At 35.9% G+C, this 24,972-nt stretch overlaps 1 protein-coding gene across 2 annotated transcripts in view; it reads right to left on the reverse strand.

Moving 5' to 3' along the window:
• Positions 1-7,509: 7,509 nt before the first annotated feature.
• LOC140146184 (BRISC complex subunit abraxas 2-like) overlaps positions 7,510-24,972 on the reverse strand; it is a 29,528-nt gene continuing 12,065 nt past the window's right edge. The window contains exons 6-10 of one of the 2 annotated variants that reach the window (XM_072167968.1): positions 23,178-23,306; positions 19,654-19,738; positions 18,464-18,604; positions 13,476-13,541; positions 7,510-11,112 (exon numbers count right to left, since the gene is read on the reverse strand). In XM_072167968.1, coding sequence (XP_072024069.1) covers positions 13,521-13,541; positions 18,464-18,604; positions 19,654-19,738; positions 23,178-23,306 — 376 coding nt within the window. In that variant the 3' untranslated portion in view covers positions 7,510-11,112; positions 13,476-13,520. The remainder of the gene's footprint in view (positions 11,113-13,475; positions 13,542-18,463; positions 18,605-19,653; positions 19,739-23,177; positions 23,307-24,972) is intronic. The other variant, XM_072167961.1, reaches the window with a different exon arrangement.

The following is a 24,972-nucleotide window of genomic DNA, read 5'->3' on the forward strand; positions in this document are numbered from 1 at the left end:
TTATGCGTTATCAAGTTGTTGACACATCTTGTACATATCCCGCACTATTGGCACATCTGCACCTGTGTTTTGAGCAGCACATTTCTCCTTGGACAAGCTATCTGCTTTATTTAGGAGCATAAAGACTGAAGACTGTGCTACACAAAGTGTGCACACAGCATGTGTACCCTGTGTATTTTTGACAAACATAGTAACAGAAAATGTGTGCTGCCAGGGGTAGGCTACATAAAATAATGTGCAATGCTGCTTCAAAAATAAGATTTCCTGAAATAATATAGAAGACTTGATGAGGTCTTAAATCAGAGCAAGGGCACAGGTATTGGCTGCTGGTTTTGATTTTGATTTAACTTTGACAACACATCAATCCTTGTAATACAACAGTCCTAGGATCGATTCCTGGCAGGCCTGTTGCCACTGGGGTCCAATGGACCCCCCAATGTCAAAAGGCCCAAAAAGTCCCCTTTTTCGACCCAAAAAGAGGTTTCTTATGCCTTTTTGGTCCAAAAATGTCCAAATCCGCTCCCCAATCCAAAAAGGTCCAAATTTTGGATAAAAAAGGTTCACTTTTTCAAAATTGCACCCCAAAATAAATCCTGGCTACGGGCATGATTCCTGGAGCTGCCTTTTAAAAAATGAAACAATATAATTTTTTCAAATTAAGGTAGGGAAACCTTGGGTTAACTGAGTTGAAATGACATTCACTAACCAATACTAGCGACTACTAGTATCATACGAAGCCCAAACCCTCCACTCTCTACATTCAATTGCATTTAGTGGTTTGATTTTTATTTTACTGATCCAGTGAAAGGCTGGCTACTCGCCGTAGAAGTGATGATGTAACAGGATTAAATACCGTAGCAAATAGGTGAAAACAAATTTTGAATATATCGAACTGCACTACTACGTTTACATGTTACCTCTGTATTTGAACCATAGATGTCCAAGAACAGAGATAAAGACCAGGATTGTAATTCTATAGAATATTCACATCATGCTGATCACTCGCACTGTGAGATTAGTATCTTTGAAAAGACAGTATTGTATTCATCTGATTGCAGACATTATTATGTTTTGATGAATCCAAGTGTGAAAATATTGGATCCAAAACATAATAATGATAAAATTGGATGTTTTATGCCCAATGTTTATTTGGCTCGCTATGATAGCTCGACCAATAAATATGGGCTCATGAATCGATCCAATTTTAAATCATACACAGGTGATGGGTGCAACCTGCTTGTAGTGCAGGGTGATAAATTCAAAAATTGTTTCCACTTACTGTAGTTACACTTCTACGGCGAATGGTTTTGCTAGATTGCCTAAAATATTTGGAATCAATGGCAGTATGTCATTTGTGTAGATGTGACATGTTACCAATGCCATAGCCGAATTGCTAAATAATTAGTCATTTCTTTTTCCCGAATATTCACACATCCAAGTCAAGTGTGCAAAAACAAATTGCCAGAATCAGTCGAGACATACAGAGTTGAATACGCATGTATGGATTGCATGGTTCATAATTGACAGGTGTCACTTGCTGTTCTCTCACACTAGATTTAACAATGTGGATATTTCCAAAACTTTTCTTGACCGATAAAAACAGCAGGTACTGGCAGTGTACAGACAATTTTAAACTGTTTAGTGATTCCCCCATTATGGCCCGTGCTCAAACATGACTGTTGAAAAATTAAATTAGTTGTCTGCCATTACCTCATCATAAGTTGATAGACCAGCTCCTTTTACCTAGCTGTGAACATAAACAGTGATCATCTTATCTAGATACCAGGGTGCCCATCCTTTCTGAATTTGTCAAAAAGTTGCTGCAATATTGCAATAAAAATCAGCGCAAGAATGAGATGGCACAAATAAATAGCGAAGCAGTTCAAGATTCCGGATGAAATGTGAATTTTTGTTATAGTACGTTTAAGGGGGCACGCAGGATCACAAGTCAGAAATTTTAAACATTATTTTGCATTGTATCTTTAAAAGTAATGATGATAAGTACATAAAAGTATACATTTTCAGAAAGGAAATGACACAAGAAATCCAACTATAGCCAAAATATTAAATTCTCGATCATGAGAGCCAACTTGGGTACGCACAGTTATTTGCGCCGCGCGTACTACGCAAATACCGGCGCTTACGGCGCAAACACAGCTTTTGAGAATTGACCAATCCCACGGTCGTTGCTAGGTAAGGTCAAGATTCGGTCATGCAGGTCGCGCGATCGTGTTATTCTATGAAAAGTACGCTGACGCAGAAGGTACATCCTCTCATGATCGAGAAATTGTTATTTTGGCTATAGCATGGCAGATCCACCATAACAACTTACCCAAAATATCAAAATGGTTGAAAATTGCATATTTGTGTTCTAAAGACACACATCTCGATTCTCAAAAGGGTTTTCTTATATTTTTGATTTTTTTCTTCGTTTTAAAAATATGGGTCAAAAAAGATCAAAATTTGACTTTTTTTTTCAATTTTGACCAAAATTTGAGATAATTTAAGGTATATTTTCAAAACGAAGAAAAAATTCAAAAATTTGAGAAAACATTTTCTAGATTTGTGTCTTTAGAACACAGATATGTAATTTTTGTCCATTTTGATAAGTTGTTATGACAGACCGAAAAACATTGGCATGGAAAATAAATGTTGGCGCTTTCTCAAAAAGTGTTCATTTTTGCAGAAATCTGCCATGCTAGTTGGATTCCACGCAAGAAGCATTTTCGAAAGGCTAGCATCGGGCAACAGCAGTAGATGCCGGTAGAGGCAAGTATAGATACAACATCATTCAAGTGTATAATCTTTAGGTCCGAAAAGTGTGAAAGTTTGTGAATGATGTTCTCTACGTCAGTGTAGAATTCCCGCAAGTGCATCCGTAGTATGCATATTATGGTACAATACCATTAAATACAAAAATCAATAGTCTTTTGATAGCAACAGTTGGGTAAACATTCCCTAAACACTAAATAAAAAGACAGATTTGCACTGCAGACCTTTGGTTTAGGCCATGCACACAGAATATTCAGTTACTCCCGACATAATTAAACAGTAACAAATTCAAAAAATCCCCAAAGTAATAACACTTATTTATTATTCACTGATGTCAATGAAATAAACAGGTAGGCCTATAATATTAATCAAAATCAAAAATCAAATCCTCCTACTCATACAGTACACTTGATGCAAGCTTGTATTATGATTCAGGCCTACATATGATGCTAGTTGCCCTTAACAAGAAACTTTGGGTTTGGCTGATCCTCGCTGAATGAAGGTCATATTGATTTATGGTCTCCAGAAATGCCTCCTCTCCAGACCAATGGTACGTTCAAATCGATCGGTTGGACGTTCAAAGGTCCCATAAACGTATTATAGCTGGACAGAAGACATTAGAAAATGTTACTATGTCTAACTCCAGTTTTAAAATGTGCATGCAATGCATAGAGACTGCCAGAAGAGTCACAGCAGTCCTTGCAACGCAAGTGTTTGAAGAAGAATGACACTATGGACATTTTTTGTTGCTCTTTCAAATAAAGTTTTGTTTATTTCAAGGTTTACATATATATCCAATACATCTTTATAGCAATTAGTATTTGTATCTGTTTCACAGGTATCATAGTCATACATTCCAGATTAGTTGGTGCTTTTGCCCAGCTAAGCTCTTATATACAAGCATTGCTCGATCCGAACCCTTTTCAAGACAAAGGTCCTTGTTCACCAAACCTTACTGTTGGTAAACTGAAACACAAAATGGTGACATACTTTCACATTTCAGAATAAACATTTATACTGTTTACATTCACAACATGAAGATACTCACATCTAACTAAGTGTGAGGTATCCCTGGTATTTGAGGCATTTTGGAAGTGCTTTATTTATGCATGTTTTAAACAGAGTAGAGCAAAGCACACTTATCAATGTTTGATATAAAATTGGATCAATTGAGCCCATATTTATTGGTCGAGCTACGAGTTTTCAAATATTGGACGAGACGTAGTCGAGTCCAATATTTTAAAACTCATAGCGAGACCAATAAATATTGGGCGTAAAGCATCCATTTTATCATTATTATGTTTTAGATCCAATATTTTCACACACTTGGATTCATCAAAACATAATAATGAAGCAACTCGGACATATGGTTGGAGCAACTCGGACATATGGTTGAAGCAAATCGGACATATGGTTTTCAAAACACATCAATTTATTTTTATGGTTTTTATCAATAATAAAGCTAATAGCTAAAATGACTGAAAAAGCTCAATAATATGTAAATTTTACAATATTTATGCCAATTAGCTCATTAATTATGCAAATTAGAGGGCTGCTAGGTAATATAATACATTAGAACATAATTTTATTATTAGAAACACTTACCAAGTTTCGAGGCAAAATAATAAGATTTTTAGCACAATATTGGCATATTGGGTCTTTTCAGTCATTTAACCTCAAAAAACTACATCATTGATAAAAAGAGTAAGGTACAAAGAAAATACAAATTGATGTATAATGAAAACCGTATTTGATTTGCTTTCAAAAAAGGACATAATTTATTGATCAGTGTACTTTGCCCTTTTTTCTTTTCTTTTTTTACTTCACCCTACTCAATCTATTTTAAAAAAAACATGCTCAGAGCATTCCAGAAATATCCTATATACCTACAGAAAAGATATCTTATACTTCCCATAATGCATTTGTCCAATTTCAATTTTCTATACTGATTTGCTATCTATACAGTGCAACATGGGTTGATAGTGATGAAATATACCTCAATGAACCAGTTCTTGCCAGATATTTATTTCTTGACTATCAACCCATGTTTAGCCAGTCTATTCTCAAATGAAAACAAAGGGAACCTGTACAAAGTAATGGATTATGTATCATGTTGCGCAATAACTTTAGGTTATTAAATCATGGTGACTTTTTCAAGTGTTTTGTTTGAGCAGCTTTACAACACATTTTTCCAGTAGGAAATAAAACTAGTACAATGTGTCACAGGCACCTGTCTGCTAAGTATATATTTGTTGTAATGATAGAGTGGCACAATTGGTTATACATGTAGCAGAATAGATTCAACAATAAATATCCCCTTGCATAGTTCACAGATGATTTTACACATTGTATGTGATTCTTGGTAGGCTTAGAAGTAATACTAAGTTATGGGCATGTGTGGGTTTGGGTGCACTTTCATTGGAAGTATTTGGACACAAGAAGTTGAGAAAATGAATGGATGGTTTTGTATCCAGCAATATCTTGATTCCTTTAGTTCCCTATCGAAATCATTTACTGTCTGGGATCTGCTTTAAATGGGACTCTGTAAACAAGCATCACTACAAACATGAGATATTGATGTGCCTTTTCTCTTATTGGTTTTGGTTTTTTTTTCTAATATTTAACACCTTTGTCAAATGTCTTCATTATCAAAAATGGCAAGGTGCTCTTGTTTTATGCATGACATTAAATAGCCATGGCTTCTGATCAGAGTAGACTAAAGTAATCTCTATATCAGTTTCAATCCTGCTGACACATCTTCCATTCAAACTGCTCTTTCACGGCTATCTACTTGTATCTCCGAAATCAAGCTGTGGATGACAATGAACATGCTCATGTTACTGTACGGAATTTGGGCATCTTATATGACACGCACATGCTTATGTCACCGCATATCTCCGGACTTTATAAATCTATCAATTTTCAGCTCCACAACATATCTCGTATTCACCGGTTTCTGGACACAGACTCATGTCATCACATTGTTAGATCTCTGGCACTTTCTCGCTTAGACTACAGATATTGCCAAACTTCAACGATTGCACAATTGGGCTGTCAAACTTATTCATCGCGCTGGCAAGCAAGACCATGCCACACCATACATGGAACAGTTTCATTGGCTTCCGATCATGAACGTATTGTTTTTAAGATATTACTCCTTGTTTTTAAGTGTATGAATAACATTGCTCCTCCATATCTGGCTTCTAACTTACTTAATTACACACCTTCCCGCACTGGACTGCGCTCGTCTGCAGATACTACCCGGTTAGTCACACATACCATTCACTCCAGGAAACTTCAATCCACAGTTGACAGATCTTTTTACTTCGCTGCTCTAAAGTTATGGAACCAACTTCCAGCAGCCCTTCGTTCTACAACATCTCCTCATATATTTAAGAAGATTTTGAAAACATACCTGTTCCCATATTGACTTGTCTTTGTTCATTCTTTGCTCTCTAGTGTATTATTTTATTTATGTATCATCACACCCGCTGTGATCTTCATGAATTGGAGGGCTACAAAAGCCTTGTTGTATGTATGTATGTATGTATGCATTCTAGTTTTCAATTCATGAGCAGCAGTACAGTTACATAGATGCTTGTGTTTCCGACATTCAAATCTTAATGAATGGTGATCAACTGGTGATATATATTGGTGCTGAATTGCCCACCTGTAACCTAGTATCATTTGATTGACAACCCCTCTACCACACATAAGTTGATATCCGATGTCCAACTTAAATGACTAGGGCTACAGTACTGTATTCAGAGCATTTCTTTACCAAACAACAGCAAATTTAAGGCAGTTTGTCAAGTGCACCAAGGAAATACAAGGCATGATAACAGTGCCTTAAGAATAGGTAACACTTCAGGCACCAAGACCAAAACAAACAGTGACAATTTACTGGTGTCTTTGGATAGTTTACAAGCTACATGTATTGCTGTAGCATTAAGTATTCTGCTATTTTAGTCAAACTACAAGACAAAAATAATCTGATTAACCACTATATGAAGGGTAGCAAATAACAGTGCCACTGTCTTTAAATACATTCATAGTAGGAGATTGCTAATTACTGGCAATCTATCACAGGATAATGGATACACACGTACAGCTATATAGAAATTATCTGAAAATCCTCAATTTAAAACTGGGACTTGATTGTCATTAAATATATTAGTTGTTTCAGGCACAACATATTTATCTTGTGTTTAATCACCAAATTATGGCATGGGGACATATTTTGTGACATTTTGCAAGTGTAATCAGTAGGCATATGTGACCGTCCACGTCGAAACGCTCGTAAAGTAGGCCCCTGGTCAATTTTGTTTTCTTCAGTGTTTAGAAAATATATAAGCTTTACAATAATATATCATTTGACTTCAAACAATATCCAGAAGCGGAGTTATGGCTTGTTAAACTTTGCTCCTTCAGTAAAATGGTACATTATTTTGGGCTACATTATTTCTCTTTTTCCACATCGCTTGTATTATATTTCAAATTGTCATAATTGGCGGTCACTTCAAATCATCCCCAAGTCAATGAGGTTCTGGAATGTCCTCTCATCGTTGATTGTTAGTTAACCCACCACTTGAACAGGATTTGGCCAAAGCAAACAAAGATTAGAGCTATTTACTAACTCTCTACATAAGTATAAGCTTATTATCCTCTTCAACAATAGGATTAAAGATTGGCGTTTTACTGACACTAAAATGAGACACATGTAGGGCAAACATTAGGTAAATATGAATACAACCTTTATGCTCATTTTGCACTGTAACTAGAAATACAATTTGCCGACTTTACGAGCGGTTTGAGATGGATGGTCACATATATTATCACTTGTTCAATGTGGAGGGGACCGTGACAGGCCCTATCTGACGTTACCAAATCCACCAGTTCTTGCCTCCGCTCGAAGGCTGCTTTTCGGCCCTCCTTGCCGCAAGTAACTAGCCAGTTCTAGGCAAATATACACAATGCTGCTTGGTAAGTAAGCATAATATTTAGCTGTTCTGATCTCTTTATACATGCATTTACTGCAATTTATATTTTGTAAATTACTATTTTAATATGGTCAAAAAAAATTCTGCAAGCGAAGTTGTAGAAAACAACACATAAATTATAATATACATGTAATTTAAAGACTGATATATTTGAATAAAATAAACGCAAGATTTTGAATTGCCACCAGTGAATTTATTGACGATAAAAGTGATGGTTCCTGCGTTAATATCACATGATAATGAATAAAATTATGAACAGAATTAAATGTTGTTCAACAATGTTTGTAATAAACATTGTTGAACAACATTTAATTCTATTCACACTTTCCTTTTTTTTATTCATGAATTTATTTACTCTGTGTACTTTTGGGGTACATAATAATGTTTTTCAATTAACACTATTTTCAAGACATAACCAAATCATAAAACAGGTTTAATGTGATTTGATTTCAAACATTGTTTACATTTTAGTTGAAAAGGTATTTAACTTTTAAGTATTCATGAAATCCCCAATAGGAAGTGTTTTCATACAAAAAACTTTTTGATTAAATGCAAATTGGGTGTTTTCAATGTTTGCTGATGAGCACACATACCCACAAACGAAGCGTGCAGGGATTGTGATGGATAGCTAGTAGCAAGCGCACATACAAATCTAAATCCACACCAGAAATATGTTATTTTGATCAGACAGAACATACTGCATAAATTCACATTAAAAAAATTGGAATGCAGTGTTCTTGATGCAAGTTTAAGAGGCACATAGCAGCTTACATCATTGTATTAAAGTTACTTAAAAAATATCATGGCTAACTAATATAACCTAGCAGTACACCAATCGGCCATGTCCAAATAACAGTTCCAAGTAATTGTCGTAACAAAAAAACCAATGGAATACCACATACGCTACATTATTTTGGCTAATAGTGTAAGTAGATAGGGCCTCATTTGGCTAATAGTAAAATAAAAAATGCAGCAAGTGAAATAAATGTTAGATAAATACAAATGTATCATGTACATGTCATAAAACTTAAATGTCAAGGAATATAGATTATTTTAAATCAAATCCAATTAACAGTTGAGCTGCAGGCCACATAGAAAATATTCCTCTCTAGCAACTTGTAATAAAAGCCTATTCAGTGATCCCAACGTTTAGAAATTGCCTAGCGACAGATAAGTCATTAAAATTGTCATTAGATATATTTGCTATGAAAAATTTGGCAAAAAATGAGGAAAATAACAGTAAATTGACACGAGTTGAAGCCCCTTCAAATACATGTAGTTAATTTCTCTACTTATTAAAGTAGAAAATTACAGATTCATGTAAAATGTCTAATTTTGTCTTTGATGCATGGCTTTTGCCTTAACCACTAGCAGGTTATGATGTTAACACATCTATGACACTAACAAAGGTGCCAAAACCTGAATTTTGATGATTTTTACAATCCAGGCTCAGGATGAGCACATCACTGAATGGGCCTTTAAGTTATCTTGCCCCACAACAACTGATTGACTTGGAGGAGAAGCCATTTCATGTTTTTGAATGCCGATTTAAAATTGTTATTTTTGAAACTGATTTTAACAAAAAGATATTTTTGACTGCTTTCCGAATCTCATTTAGCCTTTTGTTTCTCTAGGTGGCACAACACCTGGGGTTCATTTCACTAAACTTTTAACCCTTCGTAACTCACGTAATCATTCGTAAATTTACGAATATCCAATACTAAATGTAACTTTATGAATGGTCCCTGTAGTAAATTCCTATTACTTATGAAGGGTAACGTTCTCCTATTACTTATGAAGGGTAACGTTCGTAAGTAAGCTTAGTGAAATGGAACTTTCGACTCATCTTAACTTAGGAATGATTTCGAGACTTACAAAGCTTTGTAAAGTTTAGTGAAATGGACCCCATGATACTGTGGATATCCTAAGCCTGTTGTCTTCACTCAGAGGAAGCATCTTTTGAAATGATTTACATGTAGAAGAGTTGTTTAAGAAGTGAACCAATTCAATAATAGCTTAATCATTCACTTTTTCAAAAAAGTAAGTTGAGCTTGCCCATCTTACTGGTGACTGTGCTGCCATTACATCCCTCCTCTTGAAAAGCGATGCAAATTGGATCTGACAAAATAAGAATGCTATTTCTCCTGACCAGGTAATTTCTATAATTTCACAAATACTGTATAGCAGAATATTTATGCATATTTATTTTTACAATTTCACAGTTCCGAACAGTTTTTATTTTATTGATGGTTTCAAGCTGCTACACCTTTGGTCCAAATATGTGTGCACAGATTTGAAATTTGTGTGCTGAAACTGTGACAAGTGCAAAAATAAAAACCTTGCACAAATTTCCTGCAATAAAGTGAATCTGTTTCTAAAGGCAAAAAAAAGTTGTCTCAAAGCTTGCGTAGATTTAAAAAACCAATACGGAATGTATATTATTTTTTCTCTGACTCAAACTTTATCAAAATAATAAGCTTCAGATGCTTGGAACTTTCAAAACTTACATTCTTACACACATAATGAAATGTTTTCACTAAATTATAGTGTTAATCACACAACCAACATATGCTTATATAAAAACATATTATTACAGATATTTTGTAGAAAAAAATTGAGAAAAAAAAAATCTATTGGCTTATTTCTCAAGAGACTAATTTGCATCGCATAACAAATGCACATGGCAGCTTTGAGACATACTCATTTTTTTGCCTTATATGAAGCTCACGCTACTTTCAAAATGTTGGCGAGCCTGACTGTGTGTATTCATAATCTCCCGTTAGTTGAGTTGCATCATCATCCTCATCATCACTCATCTCATTTTGAGATGAATTCTGTTGGTCTCTATCACTATTAGAATTCACATTTTTGGAGTTCAAATTCTTAATCTGATCATTTCCTACCGAGCTACTCCTAGTCTGAAGCCTCTGCTGTAAACTAGTTTTGCCTTCCAAATCGTAAATCTGTGGAAATGTTTGTGCCCTATCTCCCCTTGGTCCTTCACCCACACTGCTACCGCCTGTTCTTTGTGGGGATTTAAAAGATGGTGCCTTTTTGATTGAATCTTTCATATCTGCAAACAGTCCAGCAAATGGATCAGCTTGCTTTACATCTGTTTTTCCAACCACAGGTGTTGTGTCCATATCTTCTTCTATATCAGTTTTGCTCTCTGTGTCTATTTTCAAAGAGTTGTCGCTATCCACAGAGTCCCCAGTAGCACATGGAGAGGTGACTTTCTGAGCCTGTTTGGGAGGCACTGAACCTGTATGTTGTGTTGACCCTAGATTAGATGATTGGATGACTGCAACTACTGGGTGAGATGATGACAGTTGCTGCTTTCCTGTAATATAAAGAGGAGAGATCAACATTATTGAAGGTGACCATTCACATATTAACAACATTCTTGAAAAATGTCTTAATGCCTTTGAGCCTATGTTGGTATTCAAATGGGCATGGAATTCAATTCATGCAGGTTATTAAGTTATACTAAAATATGGCTTCATCCAACTAAACTCTCAATTCTTCAAATTTGCAGCAGTAATTTTTCCCAAAAGTTTATATTGCTTAATCCTAACTCTTTCTGGTTAGGGGAAGTAAAAGAAGGAAGGAAGACGATGCAAAGAAAAGATATTGGTCCAGTTTAAACCATGGACTGGTCGGGTGCAGAGCACAAGCTCAGGGATAGCAAGCCATGAGTGTTCATGCTGCCTAATCATTGTGCAATCTCATTATGTGGGATGCTTGGACTTGCAGTCACTCTGTGCTAGTAATAGGCTTCAATAATATTAATTTGGGACAGGACTTAGCAATGGAGGTGATCATTTTCAAAATTGAATCCCTGATTTGAATTGTTGAATCCCTGGCTTAAGTTGAATTAGTACCATAATTGACAGTACCATTGGTCCTAGGGGTGGTTTAGTTAGATGTGGATCCAGGCAGGAACCCAAGTTGTTAAATGCTGTGATTTTCAGGAGAATTAGGGTTAGCCAACATCATGGGTAGTGTATTTCTTCAAGGTAAATTGACATGTATGGTTATATCCATCCAATCAATATAATTATATGAACATATCAAGAATATCTGAATGGAAATAAGTCACTCCACATGCTATGACACCATCCAAGATCAACATTGCAAAGCTGAACACAACTAGCCAGTGTATACTAATCAATATAAATCAGTACCTGCAAAACAGGGTCATCAAATTATGACAACAATAGTTTACAGCAATCTCTTTGTGCATCAATTGTTTACCTTTGATACACTTATCATCAATGATGAAAATGTTCATAATCAACTCATCAATCAACCCTCATGCCTTTTTAAAACATGCATCAAAAACATTTCTGTATTACTAAGTATTCATTGTAGTAACCACAATAAACATGTCAAAAAACAAAAGTGTGGATCAGGCAAGACAGGTCTGTGTGTGTTCCTTTAAAAGTGTATTTTCTAATTTTTATAGAACTAACCCTGATTCCAGAAAATTACAGCACCAATTTTTGAATTAAAATCAGCATCTTTGGGTGATTGAAACTTGGCTATATCTTAATCCTTTAGCACTGACAAGAAAAGTAAAATTTAATTATTTTACCAATTTTCAGAAATAAGGGCCAATAACATGGTGTTTTTTGTATGCTGTGACAATCTAACTCAAAGACTTGTACAAAGTCTAATTTCAGGTTGTGTATTCCGATTTTTGAAAAATATGTTTTATAATCTTTTGTAACCAATTACCAAAAATAACATAAAATATTAAAATTATGAATAAACCCTTAGCCTGTACTCAGATTTTAAATGCCAAGTCTGTGAATTTTGTGACTGTAAGAAAACATGCCCAATTGCACATTTTTGGCATGTGTTTCCAAAAATTGGCCAAAATAATATCAAAATTGGATTTTTATTGCTAGTTTGTTCCAACTAAAGGATTAGGATTGAGCTATTTTATTTTGCAAAACATGTTATTTTTGAATCCCCAAAATTAGTGCTGTATTTCTCTTGAATCTGGAGTCGCATCTTCAAATGAATTGTGACACAGAAAGAATCATTCACATGCATGTTGAAAATTGAGGACCCTTGATCTAAAAGAGGGTTAAGTCACAAAATCATGAAAATGGAACTAGTGCTAGTATCTGCTATAAGGGGTTATCTACGCCTTTTTTCTTTTTAAATGAAATGCCAGAGTGAACATTAACCCATGAGGTGTGACACAGGTCAAGAACTTATATAGGCACCACTTGGGCCAATCAGTGGTTCACAGCAGCTTAGGAACAACAAGAGTGAAGTGGTACAGTAAAGCATGTATGTGAAATAAGATCATGCTTTATGCACTCTGCTCTTGAAGGATGGCAAGTTTCATCATGAACTAATATGGTAGAGCATTGAAACTATATGGACATTGTCCATTGGACATACCCACCACCCTGCATTGAAACTACATGGACATAACAACCTTCTTTGCCATTTATCTTGAAATACATTCAATGTAACTTAACCCCTTTTAGATCTAACATCCTCAATTGTACCTAGGTACAAGTTACTAATGCCCATGTACTTATGTTGAAAAACATCACAAACTAACAATAACTTGATCCCTCAAAATAGTGATCAAAATACATATGTTGGTGAAAAATAAAATAAATGTCTTTATAAAAGAGTGAATTAAAATCATATTGACAAACATGCTTGATGCAGCACATCTACCTGTTACCATAGCAACAACCCATGATGATTACGAGGAGCAAGGTGTCAAATTACAGAGCTGCCCATCTAGTAAACACAAAATAATAAACAGGTTGGTATATGAATGGGCTGATGGAAGGGGGCAAAATATAATGGTATGTCAGTAAAAGCTTGGCTACATTAAAATCAGTAAGTTGAAAATGGAAAGAAAAAATTATATTGAGTGCAATTTCCTTTTCAATAAATGAAATGTTTCATAGCCACATACAAGGGGGTATCCAAAAGTTTTTGACATCACCCAGAAGTGAAAGAGCTATATCGATGAAATTTTGTCAGTGTAATCACTGGTCCTTATGTACAATATGGTCCAAAAATGGTCTTATAAGTATGATTACTTTCTTTACAGGCGGCGCTAGATGGGCAGTAGGCGCATAACCTTTTCATGATAAGATCCTCCACTTTCTTGAGTTTCTTCACTGTGGCCACATCATCCGTAAGTGATGGACGCCCACTTCTTGGCTCATCTGTGAGGGACATGTGGCCAGTTTGGAAATTCCTTTTTCAAAAAGCAACAGTGCCATATGATGGGCAATCATTACCGTAGATAGCTTTCATTTCATCATAGATTTTCTGAGCATTGTAGGCCTAACCCTTTAAATGCAGGAACTTAATCACGCTGCATGCCTCAATTTTCACCATCTTGCAGGTTATGCGCCTACTGCCCATCTAGCACCACCTGTAAAGAAAGTAAACATACTTATGAGACCATTTTTGGACCATAATGTACATAAGGACCAGTGATTACACTGTCAAAATTTCATCGATAGTGCTCTTTCACTTCTGGGTGATGTCAAAAACTTTTGGAAACCCCCTCGTAATAGATATGAAGAAATCGGAAAAGGATTGGTACAGGCAACAAGTAGTGAGCAAAATAAAATTCTACAACTGTAAGTATTAATAAGTAGGTAATCAATCTATTATTTTAAGTCCAAAACAACTCGAGTATAAAAATATTCACTTTCTTAAGGGTTTGTAAATGGCAACAAGTATAAAGTACTCTTCCTTGATCAAGTGTTATGGCGCGTGCACATTTCTCCAATTTGCATCAAAGTGATCAACCAATTAGCACAGGAGACTCCTTTTAGCCTGATGCATAAATCTATGGGCAATTTGTTCTATTGCATTGTGCCCCATCTGCCTGATACTGTGCTGCTTGCATTTTCTCTTAATCACAAAACTGGCATATGAGTGTTTCAACGTTTTGCACATAAAGCACTTAGTAAATTATCAGCAATCTTGAAATTTGGCATGAAAGCCTATGGTATAGCGCCGGCTCCCATTGAACATGTGCTAGCCTGTGGCACTCATGATGTTAATGGTCATTGATGTTTGAAATCATATATCTACAAATCATGTTAATTATTAACATTGCATTTTCATTTGTTTGAAGTGTGCTCGTCATCAATTAAATTAAAACTACTAATCTTCACCCTATTACTTTGTAAACGCAACATAGATAGCTCTAAATTCTTAGTCGAATGTTAGGACTGACAGAAATCGGCTGTGAAGAAGACTAACCAATAGTAGTAAACTCTTTTGTAATGACGGTCGAACAGATAATTATTCGACCAAAACTCCTATTGTTGAAGGGATGATATGCTATAAAATTCAGTATAATTGTTGGTTTGCTGTTTGTCACAACTTGCAAGACAGCTCAAGACGTGACTTGGAGATGTTTTGTATGTAAAAAGAGACACATAGGAGCCGACAAGTGACTGTATATAATGTAAACGCATAAGTAAATATCGACACGAGTGACAGGAGAGATTATCCTAGCTATATCATGAGAGGGCTAGTGATATATTGTTCCTTTGTATTGACTGATCGATAAATGTTCATTTTAGGAACAGCTGGCTAGTCTCATTCACAGCCGATTTCTGTCAGTCCTAACATTCGTAGTTCGTAACAGATCATGCAGTCTTGGCGCAAGACTAAGAATCTAGAGCCATCTAGGCTGCGTTTACAAAGTAATAGGGTGACGATTCATTGTTTTAATTCAATTGAAGATTCCTTGTTTTAATTTTATTGGTGACGAGCACACTTCAAACAAGTGAAATATGCAATTATAATAATTAAAATAACTTATAGATATGGTTTCAGACCTCACTGACCATGAGCACTGATAGTAGAACGAATACAATGGGAACAATGAGACCCGGTGCTATACCATAAACCACACACTAATAGCAAAGTTAATCACACTTATAAGCTGGGATCAGACTCCTCATTTTGAGATTTCAGTTTACTATTTCACCAATGCAACAGTTGCCAATATGGTGAAGGACACCAAAACAACAGGCCCAATTCTTGCTACTCAAGCATCTCTATTCAATGAATAGTATAATACAGTGTGGGCCAAAAACAACTTTACCCAATTTAAAAGGTTCATATCTTAAAATGGAAAAGTCTGCTTCAAATTGTTTTCACATGTTCGTAAAGAACATTTTCTTAAGAGTATTTGGTGATAAAACTATCCAAAAATGTATTAAATTAAAAACGTTGCGCTAGTTTTACATGAAAGGGTCAAAATTAACTTTATCCACGCGAAGACCTACTAGCTGTCGCGTCACATCATTTGCAATAGCGAGTTCGATAGAGAATTAGAACCACTCAGTATACGCACAAATTTGTTCAGCAGTTTTATATAACACAATCAAATAAATCAAACATTAACAATTCAAATGTCAAGCTAAGATATTTCGTCATGATATGCAGCTTTCTTGCTGTAAAGATATAAAAACAATTCTCTTCAAATATGCACAAAGCAATTGTAACCTTAGACCTCATTTTTGTCATTTTTTGTCAAATGTTATCTACAAGACAGTTATTGCACTTATTGCGTTCGTGGTATGTTAGGCAAATAGTTGCGTCGACAACTGACTCTGGGGTAGTGGGGTTAGCTGCAAGTTCATTTTGCACCGCTGCAATACTTGCAGCTGAACGGCCAGTTCTTGGACGTCCGCTCCGTGCTTTGCATCTATTCATCACACTTCCGAGGGTTGTGAAAGTTGTTCGTTAGTACAGTTATGGTAGGTTTCGGCGGGACTCTTACGTACGGGAAAATAATCCGAAATTGACGCTGCACTTCCAAAAAGCATTCTGTTCTTAAGTATACCTCTACCATAAAAGTCCTCTCTTGTGTTGTGAATTGCCTTATTTTGACACCTTGCAAACCTATTTAAAAATAAGCCACGCAGTCACCAAATGCACGAAGACCTATTTGAAATTTAAAAATTGCGCCAGATGAAACCTTTGTAATTGTATAATTATTATGCTAATTGTTGGTCAATGACAAGAATGAAGTTCGAGTACATGACAAGTAAAAATTGATTGTATAATTTCTTTCATGCATGTAAAACAATCATCACTTTTCAAAGACAAGACAAACGTGTTTACTAATTATATGTATGCCTATATGTATGCCTTACTCTTAGCAATCGGACAAATCCCATTGAATTACGTGTGGACAAAGTGATTTTTGACCCTCGGACGTAAAACTAGCACCATTTTGTTAATTTAGCTCCTTTTGCTTTGATTTCTTCATCACATACTTTTAGAAATATATACATTTAGAATATGTAACAATATCATGAATAGCCCTTCTGCAATTAGAGCAACCTCCCTCTGAAATTGGGTCAAGTTGTTTTTGGCCCACACTGTACAGTAATGCAATGTTAGTCAAGTCTGAACAGTTACTGATGCCAAATCGAAAGACTAACAAAAGCAATTATGGGTCAAACTTAATGGAATCATGTTTACATCAATTTACATTAGTGAATGTGTTGATTTGTTGAGATTCTATTGCTGCAAATATGCTACATCAAGATGTGATTTTTGTTTAAAATATATAACATTGTAAAAATAAAAGAGCATGTATACAGACCTGTGTAAGTGCATTACATTAATAGTCCTTGTTTATAATAGATGGAGACATTCTGGCTTGTGAAGGATCTATATAATTACCCTTTTTACTCTATGTATAGATGAGTTGACCTCAATGTTTATCAACAAAGGCAAGAGACTGGTATATCGTTATGCTTGAGTGAACCCCATATGCAACCACTATAATGTTCAATAGCCTTATTGTGATGTGGCGGGAGTTTTAAAAACACAAGCCCTGAACAAAATATGATGCGCGCATACTGCCAGGCAAAAACAATGGAAATTGTGATGATGCATGCGCATACTGCCAGGCATTGACGTCAGAAGTCAACTCATCTATACTAAGTGCTGTCAATATTTCTACAGGGTGCATCAAAATGATAGTTACCCATTAGTTGCAATATTAATTGAAAAGCCTGTTTCTTACAAATGTAACTTTGGATTTTCTTGAAATGACCTGAATGTCTATAGTTTATGTTGAATTTTGATGTGACATTGTTGGCCATAATCACTTGCATCTGTTGGGTAGACAATCAATGTTGATACACCGTTTAGGTAAAGCTGCAAGAAATGCATTAAGGTGATGTGCACAGATTAAGTTTAAAGTGATACAGGATGTGCATATTGAAAAGCAGAAGAAAAAACTTACCGGTCTAGTATGATTTTTTCCCAAAACATTTAACTAGTCGATGCAATTTTTTGTTTCATATTGCAAAACTCCATTGAGTTGGCACTTTGTGAAGTTCAATAAATTAGCCAAATGTATGATACCCATTGTTTATAAATCTTTATTATTTCATTTTATACTGAATGATAGAAAAATTGGAAAAGTGTATAAGTGGTAATTTTGCTTACAGTTATTTTCGCAATTTGGAAAGAGTAAGACAGTTAGAAATTTGTTATTATCTTGATTGCTCATTTTGTGCGGTGCTAATTTTGTGGTTGGAACCCCATTTCTGAAATATACAAAAATAAAACCCTCACGAAAATTACCACCTATACGGTCAATAGCAAGCCAGTACCACACAAGACGATAGGGTAAAAATCACAGCAATGAATACACTTACTAGTATTTGCACTTGCTGCTGCCGTTGCTGCTGCTGCATGTTGTTCCTTCTTTGTCTTTGTGCCCTTCTTTCTAAGTCATTGACCTCATCCGTCAGTCGTTGCACTTGCTCCTCACTCTCACCAACGCTACCAGTCAGATTCTATGTATCAACGGAATTAAAATGCCAGGAATTTCTTTAAATGTTTTGTCACACTGCTCATCAATTGGATTATGAATGAATTACATGCTTTGGAAAATTTAGTGAATAATGGATCTATGGAGGCATATTTCTGTGAGGCAAAACAAAAAACGTTTGTCTCAGCTTCCCACGCACATAGTTTGAAAAATTGCCATATTTGCACGCATAACGTTTTTGCCAGATTTGTCCATAATTTTTATTTTTGCTACACAAATTTCTTTCACACAGCCCGTAACCCATTCCTGTGCTTTCATTTACGATTAGTAGCATCCCCACTGCATGCTGCCTACACCATGTATAAGACTCCACATACATGTGAAGCATAGGCTTGCAAAGTAGACAAATACCAGTGGCGATCAGCAGCCATGCACCCTTCATGAAAACCTTTTTGCCATTGCCATGATTGTTTATATCGAGTGATCAATCAAAAACATACCCAGGAAAATAACATGAAGTGTGGGAGATTCTTATGACTGGCAACCCATGTTGGGTAACTGTATGATTCCACCGGTTACAACAAATGTGCAACAACTTTATGATAATGGTGTGTTATAACGAATACCAGTTTTCTCCCCACCTGACTCATTAGCTTGGTATACTATGATCAGCTTGTAATAGATGGGACTCATCCCTGGGGACTCAATACATTGTAGATTGATATAGAATGGCGTACACACAATAAATGAAGTGCAGTGATTTATAGTGCGCTACACACAGGCACACTTTACAGATTGTCGCTGACCACTACAGCCCCACATCATTCCATAAACCATTTAACAACTCGGGACGTTGCAGCTTCAAGAGCGCACGCCCTAGACATTCCACAATTTGACCTAAGCAAACAGGATCAGCTCCCCGAGTGCGGGTTACAACGAGAATTAGCAGTAAGTTCCTTGACCAGGGGAATATCAAGTTAACTCAATTTTCCATTTTCCATGAGAGCATACTAAACCACTGCCATGGAACCCGCAACCTGAGCTGATCATAATATACAATTGGTAACAATTTACCTTTAATCTCTCTTGTATTGCATCATTAAGTAGATGTACCTTCTGGGCACCTTCAACAGTACCTCCTGGATGAACTAATTTATTCCTGAGAAGGAAGAGGAGATAAATGACAAATAATGATCATACAGTGCAACCTCAGCACAAAATTGTCAGGGTTTGTTTGTTTAAAACAGGAATATGTGATAGCTTGTCATTATAATGTACAAAAGTAAAAACACATAAAAATGCTTCATTGCAATTACTTCCATAATAATGTATTCATATTCCATGTCTAAAATCACTACTGGTAGTTTTATTATGTATTCCAAAAACATTTCTGAGATAACAAATAATCATCAAGTGAACCTCAGTATGTCATTCTCATATATACTGGGTAATGCATCCTGGTTTGCTCAGTTACGCAAACGTTTTCTTTATTAAGTTTTCTATGTAGTAGGAAAATCAAGCAAATTAATGCCAGTTTCAAATAAGTCTCAAAGCTTGTGAGAAATTGAAAACCTAATGCAGAATGAGGTCTTTTTTAATTAAATTTTTTATGTGTCAGTACAGGCTTTGGGACAAGCATTTTTTGCAGAAAGTATTCAATGTCTGTTGCAAATGTTGAAATAGTAGACAAATAAAGTCACTGCTACAAAATAATTCTTCTCTGTGTTGAAAAAATACCATTCACTATGTAATAGCAAGTCATAGTAGACAAATAAAGTCACTGCTACAAAATAATTCTTCTCTGTGTTGAAAAAATACCATTCACTATGTAATAGCAAGTCATGTGTGAACATACCGTTACTCTGCTATGTTTTTTCTGGCTAATAAAAAATATTGAACGTTTTTGGTTTTTGACCGGCCGTGACCCCTTAATGACCTTTGATCCCAATTACGTTACACACTGGCTATAGGTGATGCTTGTGTGCAAGTGACGCACAGTGTCATCGCCCCAATATCTCCATGGTAGAAATCGCCATGGTAGGTTGAATCCACAGCCACAAAAGGTCATTTTATTCGACCTTATGAGACGCATATAATTAGCCAAGTGACCTGACTAAGGCTACTGACAATAGCCGGGTAATTGATTTCTCGCTGTGTGAGTAAGCTTGTATACGACATTGCAGTCAATTGTCATACTGCCTCCACTGGAGTAGTGAGTGCAGATAGCTTGCGCGCTGTAGTCCATACAAGACCAACGCAATATAAAATTAGCGATTTTGGTCAGATTTTGAGTTCAAGACTCACAGCCGTTTCTCAAAGCGCAAACTAACGACTATCATATCTGTTCAACACATATTTTCAAGTGTATGAGACCAGATCTGGTTTCTTGAGACGAAATCATTTACGGGAGATATTCATCATTTTCTAACCCGGTATCCGAAGATTTTCGTCTGATATCAAAATCGTGCATAGCAATTCACGTGTATCGATCCCGTGTATTCATTTTAGTGCCTCTGCTGCACCAAATAATTATTAACCAGGCGATGTCGGTGTGTGACGTCACCGTGCAATGTAATATGTGGAAGAAGAAGCATTTTAGTGAAAATAAAAAAATATTTTGCATTACAAATGTCCTTTAGGTGTAGGCCATTTGCAAGAACACATGTTATTTAATAATTTGCATTAAAAATGTCCATTAGGTGTAGGCATGGTAACGTTAAACGCATGTACCGTTAAACGCACGCATGATCCGTTAAACGTTTAGCAATTGCGGTAAACGTGTAACACACAAGTCATTTTCAACCTTCAATTTTCCATTCTTCAATGCTAATCAACAGTTGAAAGTAACGAAATCTGAAGACGACCTTATTAATTTACATGAAACTTGCTCAAAACATTAATTATTTAACATTATATCCTTCATTAATATATTCTTGTTCATTGATTGGTTAAAAGCGTGTCACGTGATCAAAAATAAACGCACTATTCTGTGAGAAAGTGGGAAAAGTACTATTTACGTCCGTAAATAGTACCTCCAAGACGTAAATAGTATTTCTGGATATTTACTATTTGCGGATAGCAGCATACCCACGCCGCAGTCCATAAAGCATAAAAATAACATTGAACGTCGACATTGACTATGAGAATATTTTGTCACTGCCGTAAAACGACAACACAACATGGCGAAATTATCAAGCTTGAGTGGCTGCTACTGCTGAAGAAGATTCACGATTTCAGCTATTTAATTTGAACTTTTTTTACCAGTTCTAGCGCAGGAATATCTACTGAATTCAGACCAACACAGTCAGATTCAGAGCGACACTGACATGTTAAGCTTAAAAACAAATACTGACAGTGCGAGACAAGTCTCGGACCGCCTAAGCTAAGGCCATGCATGCATGAAGGCAGCCGGCCTAGTACCGTGCGTGCATACAGAGGCCTATCCCGATGCATGATGGCCTTCGAGTTTACATGTAAATCTTTTTACATATAAATCTATGAATGGAGACACAATGGAATGAAGATACAACTTGAACAAATAAACACTGACAATGTCATGAGTAAGCTTAAGAAACCACTCACATTAGAGTGTGAGTCCTTGAACCGCCTAAACCGGACTACCGTGTATAGGCCCTACCTAGGCCTATCTTGAAGCATGGTGGAGTTTTCATGTAGGCTAATCTTTTAACCAATCAATGAACAAAAAATCTATGAATGAAGGATATAAAACAAATATATACTGCCTTCATTCGAGGTTCATGCGCCCCTCAGGAAAATAGTACTATTGATCCCACCTCGGGCCCATAGTTTTAACCAGAACCTCTCATGGCAGTATATATTTGTATACTACTAATACGTTGAAATAATGCATAATTTCTGACATGTGTGGGCCGTTGACATCGCAAATTTTACCTTATGTACGGCGCCATTGGTACTAGCATATTATGTTAGAAATTCCAGTTTTGTGAGGTGCACCGCACCTATCGTATATTCATGAAATCTTGCCGCCAGACGGGGCTGGATCAATGCGTGTTAATATGTTAAACGCACGCATCACTGATGCGTTAAACGTGTAGGAAAATAAACAGAATAACCCATCCCTAATTAGGTGACAGAAAAACAAAACAAAAATCCTGTTCTACAGGCGGACAGACCTTTCAAGTAGAGTCGGTTAGTTGGACGTTGTTTTTTAATTGCTGGAAGCTAAAATCTGGAGATTTTTTGCAAACATATTTTCTGAACATTTTCAGCCAAAATTAATCAATTTTGGCCTCAAAATGGCTGATTTTAGCAGAATATTTATTTGCAAACATGTTTTCTAAACATTTTCAGCCAAAATTAAACTGCTGATTTGAGCAGAATTTAAAAAAAATCTCCTGGGATCAGTCATGCCCATAGAATAGTTTTGTTTTTTTTTCTCCTTTTGTCTCCTAGAAATATTCATTTGAAATTTGTTTCAAAATCAAAAGTTGCAATGTCAGCTTCAAAATGTAATTGATTTAATGCTGATTGTCAGTGAAAAAAAAACAAGTTCAATTTGCACAACCCACACATTAATGTATACATTACAGATTTGTACAGGTAACCATATTGCTTACTTGAAACTGTTGAGAATTTGTGAGTAAGTACTGTTGGTTGTTGACTTTGCTGCACTGGCTGATAGCCGGTATTCTGTCTGTGCTGTCTCCCCTAGGTTACTCACTGACATTGGTATTGCAGTATAACCACTGTATCAGGGATATAATAACATACATGCTTTACTAAAAATTGTCAACATCACATTTGAAAAAATTCAGAAAATGACTGTGCTAGCCATGAGTCAGGAGCACATCAAACGTATGACTCTCCAAACTACTGTAAAACCGGAAATATTCGCGGGTTTAAAATTTCGCGAATTAGCCATATAAGCCATATTCGCGGCATGAAAAATTTGCGATTGTCAAGTTCAAGCATTGCATGTACATTTTATAGTGCATGTTGCCTATAACAAATTTAAGCTTACTTCAGACATGTTTGGAAAAATTCTGTTGTAACTGCTGACCCTGCATGTCGAAATTCCACTGGGATCTATTAGAGTAATATTCCATGGGGCAGCAGTCATAGTGGTATCACCTCTGAGCAACAATAATTTTTTTCAAATATTTTCCAATTCGCAAAATTTGCCTCGTGAGACCACACCTCCGGAACAGGTGCAGGCTGGCAGCCATCTTGGTTTTAGCCATAAAAATTAACATTTTCTGAAAGTAAATAACCATCCCATCGGTAGTGGTCCAAAAAAATTATTATCAATTAATCTGTGTCTTTAAAATGTTTTAATATTATTTACTAAACATCCTTACATGTTTACTTTATTTGTTTACTATCATTATCCTACTGTTTTGTTGTTTCTAATTAGCATAATTATGAATGAAAAGTTTTGGCATTTTCCATTCATCTTGCGGGGGTGGTGGCTGATGGGGAATTAATTTTTGCTAAAACTCGACAAAATGGATTTCAAAATATTATATGATTAAATGCTTCATTTATCGGGTTCCTCTATGTGTACTGATCTTCTAAAGCTGAATACTTACTCTATGCAAATTTGTGATGAAAAATAAAAACTTATGTATTCAACATTAGGACCCCTACACACAGACACAGTGGTATGTACAAAATGGCAGATGTGGATGACACACGTCACAGGTCGTGGTCGGAGCATCTCAACATGCGCAAGAAGATGGGGTATTATTTCTTTTTTATCAAACTGATGAACTTCAACATTTATTTTCAAAGAAAACAAAGGTATTACAATATTACAGAACTGATCGTCTAGCTTTAGTTTTTACAAAGGTATGCCAATACTTCATGTAAGCTTACTGCACTGGTGTTTTAAACAGGCATGAAGTTGGAACAACTTTTATTATTGATAGTACGGCGGTCACTTTGAGCAACATATTCGTGGCATAAAATTTTCGCGACTCAACATCATTCGCGAAATTCACGAAATTAAAATGCACGCGAACATTTCTGGTTTTACAGTATACTGACCACAATTAAAGGGGTATTGCACTATCCTTCACACTTAAATAATGTATTAGAAGCAGTAAAAAAGTAAAAAATGGTGAGGCATTTGCAGAGGACACAGTGGGTGTAAAGGATACTGCAGCAACCTATATTTTTATTCTATTATCACAAAAATTGTGCAATTTAAAGAGAACATCACTTTTTTGCTCAAATACTTCCAAGTTGTTTACATCAAGGTAGATTGTGTATGTGTATACACTAACGCCCTGGGGCAACCAGATAATCTGAAATAGCCCCGATCGATCAAGACAGACAACAGATCGGATTGAAAAATTTTCAAAACTTACGGGTTGGGCGAATGGGGGTATCATCGGGTTAGGCCAGATCGGG

This window comes from Amphiura filiformis, chromosome 1 (genome assembly GCF_039555335.1).
Source record: "Amphiura filiformis chromosome 1, Afil_fr2py, whole genome shotgun sequence".
In the NCBI taxonomy this organism is placed as follows: Eukaryota; Metazoa; Echinodermata; class Ophiuroidea; order Amphilepidida; family Amphiuridae; genus Amphiura; species Amphiura filiformis.